Raw genomic sequence first — 14,205 nt, forward strand, 5'->3', positions numbered from 1 at the left:
CACACTTGAGGTGCTGCACTAACCACGTTGCCATTCTAAACCAATCCCATTTGCCTGCACATGGTCCATATCCTTCGATTCCCCTGGATCTGTCTAAATGCCTCTCAAACATTGCTATCTTAACTGCTTCTCCCACCTTCCCTGGCAAGGTTTTCCAGGGACCTACCACCCTCTGTGTGAACTCTTTCCTCGCACATCTCCTTTAAACTTTCCCCCTTTCACCTTAACCTTCTAGTGCTTATCGTTTCCGCTCTGGGAAAAAGATTCCAACATCCATCCTATCCATGTCTCTCATAATTTTATGTATCTCTATCAGGTCGCCCCCCAGCCTCTGACATTCGAGTGAAAATAATCCAATTTTATCCAAACCTTTAGGGTAAATAGACAAGATCTTTTCCCTTGGGTGGGGGGAGTCCAGATCTGGAGGGCATAGGTTTAGGGTGAGAGGGGAAAGATTTAGAAGGGATCTAGGGGGCAACGTCTTCACGCAAAGGGCAGTGTGGGTATGAAGTGAGCTGCCAGAGGAAGTGATGGAGGCTGGTATAGTTACAACATTTAGTAGGAAGGGTTTAGAGGTATATGGGCCAAGTGCTGGCAGGTGGGACTAGATTAGGTTGGGATATCTGGTCGGCAAGGATGAGTTGGACTGAAGGGTCTGTTTCTGTGCTGTACATCTCTATGACTCTTTAGCTAATAAATAAATAGCTAATAAACTCTGATCTAGGCAACATCCTGATAAATCTCTTCAGCACCCTCTCCAAAGCCTCCACATTTTTCCTATAATATGGCAACCAGTCCTGCACAAATACTCCAAATAAGTAGTTTTATGCAGCTGCAACATGACTTGCCACCTTTTCTACCCTACCAATGAAGGTAAGTATTGCTTATGTCATCTTTACCACCTCTTCTAATTGTGTTGCCACTTTCAGGGTCCGAAACACCAAGACCTCTCTGTATATCAATGCTCCAAAGAGTCCTGCTATTTATTGTATCCTTTCCTCTTGCATTTGACCTCCCAAGATGCATCACCTCACACTTGGCCAGATTAAACTCCATCTGCCTATTCTCTGCCTAAGTTTGCAAATGATCTATATCCTGCTGTATCCTTTGGCAACCTTCTTCACTAACCACAAATCCACCGATGTTCCTATTCACCTCTTACCAAATGACGATGTTCCCTTTGCCATTTTCGCTGTGGCTGGAGAGGCCAGATGTAGGTCATGTTGCAGTCGTACAAAACTTTACTTAAAGCACATTTGGAGTACTGTGTGCAGTTATGGTTGCCATATTATAGGAAAGATGTGGAGGCTTTGGAGAAGGTGCAGGCGGGATTCACCAGGATGCTGCCTGGATTGGAGTTGATTAGCTCCAGTTGAAATGGGAGAAGTACAGAATATTGGGCTGGGGGAAGACTGCACAGGTGGAAGGTGGGCTTAGTTATAGGTTGGGAGGGGGTTCTGGTTACCAAGATTATCAGGTTATTGAGGGAAAGTTAATTGCAGAAGGAGGCAGGTAACATGCAGTTTGTCATTGACTGACTGGAGTACTTGTAAAGCGAGACAGCTGGACACAGCAAGATTGCAGAGAGGAAGCAGACATATGTAGCACCACATTTTACAGGTAAACCCATTTATCAAGAAAGGCCATACAGTCATAGAGATGTACAGCACGGAAACAGACCCTTCGGTCCAACCCGTCCATGCCGACCAGATATCTCAACCTAATCTAGTCCCACCTGCCAGCACCCGACCCATATCCCGCCAAACCCTCCCTATTCATATACCCATCCAGGTGTCTTTTAAATGTTGTAATTGTACTAGCCTCCACCACATCCTCTGGCAGCTCATTCCATACACGCACCACCCTCTGCGTGAAAAGGTTGCCCCTAAGACTTCTTTTAAAACTTTCCGCTATCATCCTAAACCTATGCCCTCTAGTTCTAGACTCCCCACCTCAGGGAAAAGACTTTGTCTATTTACCCTATCCATGCCCCTCATGAATTTATAAACGTCTATAAGGTCACCCCTCAGCCTCCGACGCTCCAGGGAAAACAGCCTCAGCCTATCCAGCCTCTCCCTATAACTCAAACCCTCTAACCCTGGCAGCATCCTTGTAAATCTTTTCTGAACCCTTTCAAGTTTTGCAACATCCTTCCAATAGAAAAGAGACAAGAATTGCATACAATATTCCAACAGTTGCCTAACCGACATCCTATACAGCTGCAACGTGACATCCCAACTCCTGTACTCAATACTCTGACCAATTAAGGAAAACATACCAAATGCCGTCTTCACTATCCTATCTACCTGCGACTCCACTTTCAAAGAGCTATGAACTTGTACTCCAAGGTCTCTTTGTTCAGCAACACTCCCTAGGATCTTACCATTAAGTGTATAAGTCCTGCTAAGATTTGCTTTCCCAAAATATAGCACCTCACATTTATCTGAATTAAACTTCATCTGCCACTTCTCAGCTCATTGGCCCATCTGTTCAAGATCCCATTGTACTCTGAGGTAACCTTCTTTGCTGTCTGCTACACCTCCAATTTTGGTGTCATCTGCAAACTTACTAACTGTACCACTTATGCTCACATCCAAATCATTTATGTAAATGACAAAAAGGAGAGGACCCAGCACCGATCCTTGTGGCACTCCACTGGTCACAGGCCTCCAGTCTGAAAAACAACCCTCCACTACCACCCTCTGTCTTCTACCTTTGAGCCAGTTCTGTATCCAAATGGCTAGTTCTCCCTGTATTCCATGAGATCTAACCTTGCTGATCAGTCTCCCATGGGGAACCTCGTCGAACGCCTTACTGAAGTCCATATAGATCACATCTATTGTTCTGCCCTCATCAATCCTCTTTGTTACTTCTTCACAAAACTCAGTCAAGTTCATGAGACATGATTTCCCACGCACAAAGTCAGATTGACTGTCCCTAATCAGTCCTTGCCTTTCTAAATACGTGCACATAGTTCCCTACTTCATCAGTTTGCTCTGGGTTGAGCTAACACTCCTTCATCCAGCTCCTGTTCTCCACCTCAGTCACTGAGTTGACAGGGAGTATATCTTAGAGCGGTAGTGTTCAGGCAGAGGGTGGTGAATCTGTGGAAGGCGATGTGACATAGGGCTGTGGACACCAAGTAATTGGGTGTATGAAGATAGATAGGCTGTTAATTAGTATGGGAATCAAGGGTTACAGGAAAAGGTTGGAGAATGGAGTTAAGAAACAGGTCAGCTTTGATTGATTGGTGCAGCAGATGCAATGGGCTGAATGGCCAAATTCTGTTGCTTTAATATCGAGGGCCGAAGGGCCTGTTCTGCACTGTATTATTCTATGTTCTATTTATCTTATAGTCTTGTGGTGCTAAAAGAACCCTGTTCTCTCCTCCTCCCTCTGCACCTTTTTACAGAGAGTATGTTGCGCACTGCCAGTAGCCCGGACAGTCTGCGGTCTCGGACCCCCATGATCACCCCAGACCTGGAGAGCGGAACCAAACTCTGGCACCTGGTCAAGAACCACGATCACATGGACCAGAGGGAAGGGGACCGAGGCAGCAAGATGGTGTCTGAGATCTATCTGACCCGCCTCTTGGCCACCAAGGTGAGTAATGCCCATTTCTGTGGCAGAACAGGGCTTCTGTTGCATGGAGGGAAGTGTATTTGCTACTGAGCCAAGAATTGGCATCAATTTGGGTGAGTCAAGAGCATGGTGCTGGAAAAGCACAGCAGGTCAGGCAACAGGAAGAGGAGAATCGACGTTTCAGGCATAAGCCCTTCAGCCCGTATGCCTGAAAAGTCAATTCTCTTGCTCCTCGGATTTTGCCTGATCGACTGTGCTTTTCCAGCACCACAATCTTGACTCTATTTCCAGCATCTGCGGCCCTCACTTTCTCCTGTCATATCGAGTGAGCTCAACACCAACTTACCGGGTGTCAGGGATCTGATTCTAAAACACAAAGCCTTTCGCACAGCCTTGTTTTTTTTTTCCCTGTCCAACCTCAGTGTGCCTTCCACATGCAAGAAATGAGCAAATGAGTTTAAGAAATCCTTGGCCAAGTCAGAGTCATCTTGCCAACCAATCATCACCCTTTGCTCCTGCAGTATAAATTGTTGTAGTTGTTTGAAATTTGGGTATTCTTGTGTTTGTCCTGAAAAGAACAAGATGAAAAGCTTCAGCCATGTGGACTCTTCTTAGCCAGTATTCAAATTCAAGGAATTAACCTTGCTGGTAGCTTGAATTTCAGCCAATTGCTCTAACTATTTGTGTTTGTGATGTCCGTCAGTAATTGCGGCCTTCATTGCATTTGCTTCTTGACTTCTAAACCCTGAAGAAACTTCACTATCGTACAATATCCAGTCTACCCTGAGCTCTCCAAGTTTCCCTTGTTACTTCTTTCATTCATTGAGCATCACTGGCTGGGTCAGCATTTATTGTCCTGTCCCTGTTTGCCCCTTGGGAAGGTGTCGATGCGCCACCTTCTTGAACGACTGCAGTCCATGTGCTTTAGGTAGACCCACAATGCCCTTCAGAAGAGGATTACAGGAGTTTGACCCAATAACAGTGAAGGAATGGTTCCAAGTCAGGATGGTATGTGTTTCAGAGGGGATCTTGCCAAGGGTGGGACAGTGTTCCCGTATATTTTCTGTTTGTGTCCTCCTAGGTGATGGTAATTATTGGTTTGAAAAGTGTTGTTGAAGGCACTTTGTTGACTTACTGCATAAGGCAACTGTGTTGATTTGTTGGCAAGTGGACAGTAATTGGTAGAAGGGTTGCCATGGCGAAAACACCAGTAGATGATGACTGAAAGTTAACTGCCAAGCTTTGTTTAAATTTTTGCAGTTTAAATCTTTATTCTCCTTTGCATTAATAATCTTGTGAATGTTCCGATCTCTGCAAGACAGAAAGCTGCGACAAAATTTAGATTAGATTAGATTAGATTACTTACGGTATGGAAACAGGCCCTTCGGCCCAACAAGTCCACACCGACCCGCCGAAGCGCAACCCACCCATACCCCTACATTTACCCCTGACCTAACACAACGTGCTTCAGGGCAATTTAGCATACCAGGATGCTGCCTGGACTGGAGGGCATGTCTTATGAAAAAAGGTTGAGGGAGCTAGGGCTTTTCTCATTGGAGCGAAGAAAGATGAGAGGTGACTTGATAGAAGTGTACAAGATAATGAGAGGCATAGGTAGAGTAGATAGCCAAAGACTTTTCCCCAAGGCTGGAATGGCTATCATGAGTGAGCATAATTTTAAGGTGATTGGAAGAAGGTTTAGGGGAGATGTCAGAGGTAGGTTCTTCACTCAGGGAGTGGTGGGTGTGTGGAAAGCATTGCCAGCGGTGGCAGTAGAGTCAGAGACATTAGGGACATTTAAGCGACTCTTGGATAGGCTCATGGATGATCGTAAAATGAAGGGTATGTAGATTAGTCTGATCTTAGAGTAGGATACAAGGTTGGCACAACATCGAGGGCTGAAGAGCCTGTACTGTGCTGCACTGTTCTATGTTCTATATAAAATACATCATTTCTTTAGCAGTATTTAAGCTTAAGATAACATTTAGGATGACACTGAGGAGAAATTAGTTCGCTCTGATGACTGTTTCTTGGGAACACTTGTGAATGTGCAGTCATTGAATATGTTTCAAGGTTGGGATTGATAGATTTTTGGGAACTAGGGAAATTAACTAGTTTAGAGCTCTGGTGGGAAAGTGAGGTTAAGGTGAATAATCAAGTAAAAAAATGAGGTCTGCAGATGCTGGAGATCACAGCTGCAAATGTGTTGCTGGTCAAAGCACAGCAGGCCAGGCAGCATCTCAGGAATAGAGAATTCGACGTTTCGAATAATATTCGTAAGGTGAATAATCAGCCTTAACCTTAGTAAATGGTGGGACAGGCTCAATGGGCTGAGTGGCCTACTTCTCTCATTACTTATACCCTTGGTTTATATAATTGAAGAACAAAGTCCATGTGGCAGAGGGGATGAGAAGACTGGGTAAATGAGACTAATATCATCCAAACATAATGAGCTGACTGGCAGAGAGCTTAGAATTTTGCAGTCTGTTGGACAACCTCTCTATAATTCACAAGGAGCAGGTAACTAAAATTCAGAGGTGGGAACAATAGACACATCAGTCTCCATTAAATAGAGAAAAACCCAAAACTGGAGAGACTCCCAACTGAGTTGGAATGTTGGAACAAAGAAACAGGCCATGAAAACCCTCCCTGCCTTTCAATTTTGTTTTGTGGTGTCCATCACTTTGAGCATCATTGGCTAGACCAGCATTTGTTCCCATCCCTAATTGCCCTTGAGAATCTTGCAGTCTTCAACCACGGCAATTTGTGAGGGTGAGGGGGTGGGGAGGGTGAGGGGGGTACTACACACGGTACGAACTGATCTGTACCTTAACTTCATCTGTCTGCCTTGACCCTATATCCCTTAAGACCTAAAGGATAACGCCAACTTTAAGGTGGCTAACCCCTTCTAACATCCAGTATGTGAGGGTTTGGGAGGGTGATCAGTAGAATCTCTGGTTTGCAGTGTTGGACTGTCCTCCAACGTGCTTCAGGGGAAACATGTCTCGTGCGTAAATCCGAAATGGCTCTGACTTTGGACGGTTTTATCTCTTTCAGGGAACTCTGCAGAAGTTTGTGGATGACTTGTTTGAGACAATATTCAGCACAGCACACAGGGGGAGTGCCCTTCCTCTTGCAATTAAATACATGTTTGACTTTCTGGATGAACAGGCTGACAAACACCTGATCACTGACCATGACGTGCGACATACCTGGAAGAGTAACTGGTGAGTGTCCACCTTGGAATGAGCCTCAACAGGACGAGGGCAAAATATCTCTTAGATCACTACTGGGCAGCTCTAGTGTGAACTTGAGAATGTCCTAGTTGTATGGACAAGAACAGGGCAGCATGGTGGCTCAGTGGTTAGTATTGTTGTAGGTATGTTGTATTTGTTAGTATTGTTGTAGGTATGGAGTCACATTGAGGCCAGACAAGGTAAGGATGGCTGTTTCCTTTCCTAAAGGACATTGCTGAATCAGATGGATTTTTCCCAACAATCGATTCACGGTCATCATTAGACTTTTAATTCCAGTTTCTTTTCAAGTTCAAATTCCACCATCTTCCATGTCCCCAGAACATTCCTGGGTGTCTGGATTAACAGTGCAGCATTAATACCATGTAGCCATCACCTCCCATTAAGAGAATTGTGAATAAAACAAATACCTTTTACACAGTGTCACAGTTCGACACAATTGTTGAATGGCTGAATTGACAGTTCATTAACTAGATGTTGGGAAGTCATGTTGCGGCTGCACAGGACGTTGGTTAGGCCACTTTTGGAATATTGCGTGCAATTCTGGTCTCCCTTCTACAAAAAGGATGTTGTGAAACTTGAAAGGGTTCAGAAAAAAATGTACAAGGGTGTTGCCAGGGTTGGAGGGTTTGAGCTATAGGGAGAGGCTGAATAGGCTGGGGCTGTTTTCCCTGGAGCATCGGACGCTGAGGGCTGACCTTACAGAGTCTTATAAAATCATGAGGGAAATGGATAGGGTATATAGATAAGGTCTTTTCCCTGGGGTCGGGGAGTCCAGAACGAGAGGGCGTAGGTTTAGGATGAGAGGGGAAAGATTTAAATGGAACATAGAACATAGAAAAATACAGCCCTCAATGTTTGGCCGATCCAAGCCCACCTAACCTACCCTAGCCCACTATCCTCCATATACCTATCCAATGCCCGTTTAAATGCCCATAAAGAGGGAGAGTCCACCACTGCTACTGGCAGGGCATTCCATGAACTCATGACTCGCTGACTCCCAAGGGATAACCTTTTCACACAAAGACTGTGGAATGAGCTGCCAGAGAATGTGGTGGAGGCTGGTACAATTGCAACATTTAAAAGGCATCTGGATGGGTATATGGATAGGAAGGGTTTAGAGGGATATGGGCCAAATGCTGGTAAATGGGACTAGATTGCTTTAGGATATCTGGTCGGCATGGACGAGTTGGACAGAAGGATCTGTTTCCGTGCTGCACATCTCCATGATTCTATGACTCAAGTATCAGAATCTACTCTCTGAGTTCGCTTCTGTGCACTGCTTTGGAAAAATGTCCCACATGGAATCGTAGACGTGGACATGAATTACATTCCTCTATGTTCTCTTATTAACCATAGAGAGCTATCAGCGTCTTGCTGTTGAAATGTGGCTATGTTTCCTACCTGTATTTTGTCTATGTATGGCTTATGTATTGCGAGTCTCAGTGCAACTTACATTAGAGTTCCAATTTCAATTCCAGTGTCTCGTCCAGCCCTCTGTTACAGCCTGTATTTCTCCAGAATGAATGGTAAAATATTGGTAGGTTGGTTATTGAAATCTTGATTTTTTTATTCCTTGCACATAATACTCTGCACTTTTATTTGTTTTGTTTCCCTAGTCTACCTCTACGATTTTGGGTGAATGTTATCAAAAATCCGCAGTTTGTGTTTGACATTCACAAGAACAGTATTACAGACGCCTGTCTCTCAGTGGTAGCCCAGACGTTCATGGACTCCTGTTCCACCTCTGAACATAAACTGGGCAAGGACTCGCCCTCCAACAAACTACTGTACGCGAAAGACATTCCAAACTACAAAAACTGGGTGGAGAGGTAAGCACAAAGTCATTTGCTTTCAGTGGTTGTTACTCGGTTGTGTTGGGTTGGAAGAACCAACTTTGCTGAGTTTTGGATCTACACCTAAGCCACAAACAGCATTGTTAACCTCAAAGTTCACCTCATAATTCTATATAAAATGGAAGCATTGGAACAAGAGGAGGCCGTTCTGCCCCTCAAACCTGTTCTGTCTTGGCTGATCGCTACCTCAAATCCCAGCTGCCCGTTTTGGTGCCATATCCCTTGCTTGACAAGAACCTTGACAAGGTTCTGAAGAGGGATCATTGGACTCAAAATGTTAACTCTCTTTCTCTCTCCATAAATGCTGCCAGATCTGCTGAGTTTCTCCAGCAATTTTTGTTTTGGTTTCAGGTTTCTAGCATCTTTTGTTCTTTGTTTTATGGACTGGAGTCTTGCTGACCTCAGAGATTGATCCCTCTCTCGACTCAAGAGCGTGTTTTTGGGGGGAGGCATTAGGATTTTGCAAGGCTAGTGAGTGAGAGAGATAGTGAGTGCCCCACATTTTCACTCCTCTCAGTGTGAGAAAACTTCCTGACAGCACCCCTGACAAAATTTCACATGGAATGCCCCTGATCTGGACTCCCAACCAGAAGAAATGGGGATTTCTCTCTCTCTCTCAATCTCTCTCAGTCTCTCTCTACCCTGCCCCCCCCCCACCATTAGATTCTTCAGTCATTTTCGAGTCTTCAATTAGATCACCTCTAAATCTTCCACACCCAACTGTTCTGCCTCTCAAAGAGACCCTTCTATTTCCATTGTGTCCCAATGACAGATGTCAAAAATTGTCAAGTTATGTAGCTAACCCGAATATTGGCCCTAAAGCTGACCCTTACCCTAACCCTGATCTTAACCCTGACCCAAACCCCAATCCTGGGCCTATCCCTGACCCTGATCCTAACCCTGACCTTAAACCTAACCATAGCCCTGACTCTGACTCTTACCCCAACCCTGGCCCTAATCCTGATCCCAACCGTGACCTTAACCCTGATGTTAACCCTAACCATAATCCTGACTCTGACTCTAACCCTAACCTTGGTCCTAACCCTGATCCAAACCGTGATATTAACCCGAAACATCACCCTGACCCTGACCCTAACCTCAACTCTGGCCCTAACCCTGATCTTAATCCTAACCTTAACCCTGATGTTAACCCTAACCCCAACCCTGGCTCAAACCTCTGACACTGACCCTGACCCTGATCTGAACCCTGATGTTAACCTGAAACATAACCTTGACCCTGACTCTAACCTCAACCCTGGCCCTAACCCCTGACCCTGATTCAACCCCTGATGTTAACCCAAATCATAACCCTGACTCTGACTCTAACCCTGACTCTGCTCCTAACCTAACCCTGACCCTGACCTTAACCCTGACCAAGACGCTAACTCCGAACCTGACCCATTCCAGTTTTAGAGGAGAAAGTGAGGTCTGCAGACACTGGAGTATCAGAGTTGAAAATGTGTTGCTGGAAAAGCGCAGCAGGTCAGGCAGCATCCAAGGAACAGGAAATTCGACGTTTTGGGCATAAGCCCTTCATTTCAGTTTTAGTCAGGTTGAAATTATTATAATTGGGCTACAACTGAATGTAATAATGCTGCAATTTATATCCAATGCGGCCTTACCTGAATGCCTCATGGAATTATTAATTATGGACCTACCAGTTCGAGCTGCAACAGGCCACTCGGCCCTGCAAGCTTTCTCAGCCATCCCGTAAGATCGTATGTGATCTAGTTACTCCACTGGCCTACTCCCCCAATAACCTTTCACCTCTGTCTTGTTTATCAAACGTTCATCCAACTCCTGCCTTAAAAATTGTCAAAGACTCGGCTTCCACCACGTTTTTAAGAAGAGATTTGCAAAGACAGTGATGTTGCCCTCTGCAAGAAATTTCTTGTCACTTCTTGTTGTATTGGCTGTTTTGGTCGGGTGGAGGGTGTTTCGACACATTTTGACCACTTTTGGCCAAAACGTCGATTTTTCCTGCTCCTCGGACGCTGCCTGACCTGCTGTGCTTCTCCAGCACCACTCTAATCTAGACTCTGGTTTCCAGCATCTGCAGTCCTCACTTCTGCCTTTATTAAGTGTCAGGCAGTCGCATCCCACAAACCCCAACAGAAATGGGTGACGCAGATAGGAGGGGAATTCTCTGTTTGTCTTCGAATAATCACGTGGGATCTTTCTGACGTCCAGTCAAACGGCCATATTTAGTTGAAGAGCAGGAATCCCAGCCTTGTTGACCTCATCTGGTTCTGTCAGCTTCTGCCCAGAAGGTGCGAGTGCTTTCTACTGAACCAAACACCACATACCAGTCGACTGTCAGTGTGTTCCCTTGCAGTGGGAGGCCACTCCAGATATGCTCCTATCCCGTTGCATCTCCTGATTTTACAAAGATTTAAGACTAAAACAGAATAAAAAGAGATAAAAGTCAACGTGCAATTTAGAGTCATAGAGTCATACAGCACGGAAACAGACCCTTTGGCCCATCTTGTCCATGGCGAGCAGATATCCCATATTACTCCAGGCCCATTTGCCAGCATTTGGCCCATATCCCTCCAAACCCTTCCTATTCATATACCCATCCAGATGCCTCTTAAATGTTGTAACTGTACCAGCCTCCACCACTTCCTCTGGCAGCTCATTCCATACACCCACCACCCTCTGAGTGAAAATGTTGCCCCTTAGATCTCTTTTAAATCTTTCCCTTCTCACCTTAAATCTATGCCCTTTAGTCTTAAACTCCCCTACCCTGGGAATAAGACCTTGGCTATTCACTCTATCCATGCCCCTCATGATTTTATAAACCTCTATAAGGTCATCCCTCAGCCTCTGACGCTCCAGCAAAAACAGCCCCAGCCTGTTCAGCCCCTCTCTGTAGCTCAAACCCTCCAACCCTGGCATCATCCTTGTAAATCTTTTCTGAACCCTTTCAAGTTTCACAGCAACTACTCATGGCTGCACCTGATTGGATGTTGAGGTTGGTTGGTTCATTGAGGTTCCACTATGATCCATATCCCCCTACACTCCCCCACCCCACCTTTAACAGCCATAGAGGTGCAGTCACTTTGAGTTAATCACCACATTTTATATGCATTATATATTGTGAAATGAAGATTTTCCAACTGAATGCTTACTCTCGCTGCTCTGTTGATCCCAACACTTTGAGGATTAAGGATCTATTTCAATGATGGTTACTGTAGTTGATAAACTGCTGATCCATTAACACCTCGCCACATGCCCCGAGCTCAGAGTCACCCCTGCTTTCTGTTAGAGAAGTCTCATTATGGTAACTCTGTATTACCCAAATCTCCACTGAAGCTCCAAGCTGGGGTTTGAGAATTGTTGTGTCCCCTGCAAGAGCAGGGCAATGATACTGCTGGAGAGGCGGCTCAGACAATCCAAGGCACTGCAGGATGGTCAATACTGCTGTCTTGGAGCTCCACACCCTGACACATCTGACCCCCCAACTTTCGGAAACCCCTTGGTGTACCCCAGGGAATGGGCTGGAAGGTAGAGCTGAAGCCATGGTTGTGCGGAAGAGCTAGGCTTGATGGACTGCCTGAAGAAGGGCTTATGCCTGAATCTCCTGTTCCTTGATGATGCCTGACCTGCTGCGCTTTTCCAGCAACACATTTTCAGCTCTGATCTCCAGCATCTGCAGTCCTCACTTTCTCCTTGATAGACTGAATGCCTACTCTTGCTGCTATGTTCTTGTCTGTCTCTGAACCTGCGTTGAAACTAATGTTGCGATGTGCTGTGGTTACATCTGTGCTTTGGCTGTGTGTGATGTTGTGAAGTCCGCTCATTTTCTCATGTTTCGGGGCAGGTACTATGCAGATATCTCCAAGATGCCTGTGATCAGTGACCAGGACATGAGCGCTTACCTGGCAGAGCAGTCTCGCCTACACTTGAGCCAGTTCAACAGCAATAGTGCACTGCATGAGATCTACACCTACATCAACAAGTACAGAGACGAGGTAAGGACCTCAAGAAAACTGTTGTCTGACCATTCCCTTTTCCCTCATGTCTTTCTAGTTGTTAACTCTCCCTGAGACAGGCCTGGATGGATATTAGTGAGACAGATATTGGCTGCTTCACAAGGTTTAGCTCAAATGGCCCTGATTTTCAATCCTTGCCATCCCAACTGTGGCTGGAGCACAAGCTGAGCTGGATCCTGAGCGTGAGACATAGAACATAGAACATAGAACAATACAGCACAGAACAGGCCCTTCGGCCCACGATGCTGTGCCGAACATTTGTCCTACCTTAAGCACCTATCCATGTACCTATTCAATTGCCGCTTAAAGGTCACCAATGATTCTGACTCTGCCACTCCCACAGGCAGCGCATTCCATGCCCCCACCACTCTCTTGGTAAAGAACCCACCCCTGACATCCCCCCTATACCTTCCACCTTTCACCTTAAAATTATGTCCCCTTGTAACACTCTGTTGTACCCGAGGAAAACGTCTCTGACTGTCTACTCTATCTATTCCCCTGATCATCTTATAAACTTCTATGAAGTCACCCCTCATCCTTCGCCGTTCCAATGAGAAAAGGCCGAGAACTCTCAACCTATCCTCGTATGACCTATTCTCCATTCCAGGCAACATCCTGGTAAATCTCCTCTGCACCCTCTCCAAAGCTTCCACATCTTTTCTAAAGTGAGGTGACCAGAACTGCACACAGTACTCCAAATGTGGCCATACCAAGGTCCTGTACAGCTTCAACAGCACCTCACAACTCTTGAATTCAATCCCTCTGCTTATGAATGCTAATACACCATAGGCCTTCTTACAAGCTCTATCTGCCTGAGTGGCAACTTTCAAAGATCTATGAACATAGGCCCCAAGATCCCTCTGCTCCTCCACCTTACTAAGAACCCTATCGTTAACCCTGTATTCCGCATTCTTATTTGTCCTTCCAAAATGGACAACCTCACACTTGACAGAATTGAACTCCATCTGCCACTCCTCAGCCCAGCTCTGCATCATATCTAAGTCCCTTTGCAGCCGACAACAGCCCTCCTCACTATCCACAACTCCACCAATCTTTGTATCGTCTGCAAATTTACTGACCCACCCTTCGACTCCCTCTTCCAAGTCATTAATGAAAATTACAAACAGCGGAGGACCCAGAACTGATCCCTGCGGAACTCCACTTGTAACTGGGCTCCAGGTTGAATACTTACCATCTACCACCACTCTCTGACTTCGACTGGTTAGCCAGTTCTTTATCCAACTGGCCAAATTTCCCTCTATCCCATGCCTCCTGATTTTCTGCATAAGCCTACCATGGGGAACCTTATCAAATGCCTTACTAAAATCTATGTACACTACATCCACTGCTCTACCCTCATCCACATGCTTGGTCACCTCCTCAAAGAATTCAATAAGACTTGTAAGGCAAGACCTACCCCTCACAAATCCGTGCTGGCTGTCCCTAATCAAGCAGTGTCTTTCCAGATACTCATAAATCCTATCCCTCAGTACACTTTCCATTACTTTGCCCACCACC

General features: G+C 45.5%; 1 protein-coding gene across 3 annotated transcripts in view; it reads left to right on the forward strand.

The window, feature by feature from the left end:
* Positions 1-14,205, forward strand: part of LOC132822232 (plexin-A1-like) — a 541,551-nt gene that overhangs the window by 510,036 nt on the left and 17,310 nt on the right. For all 3 annotated transcript variants that reach the window (XM_060835337.1, XM_060835340.1, XM_060835338.1), the window contains 4 exons: positions 3,413-3,603; positions 6,640-6,809; positions 8,456-8,668; positions 12,516-12,666. In XM_060835337.1, coding sequence (XP_060691320.1) covers positions 3,413-3,603; positions 6,640-6,809; positions 8,456-8,668; positions 12,516-12,666 — 725 coding nt within the window. The remainder of the gene's footprint in view (positions 1-3,412; positions 3,604-6,639; positions 6,810-8,455; positions 8,669-12,515; positions 12,667-14,205) is intronic.

Source organism: Hemiscyllium ocellatum, chromosome 14, assembly GCF_020745735.1.
Source record: "Hemiscyllium ocellatum isolate sHemOce1 chromosome 14, sHemOce1.pat.X.cur, whole genome shotgun sequence".
Classification (NCBI taxonomy): domain Eukaryota; kingdom Metazoa; phylum Chordata; class Chondrichthyes; order Orectolobiformes; family Hemiscylliidae; genus Hemiscyllium; species Hemiscyllium ocellatum.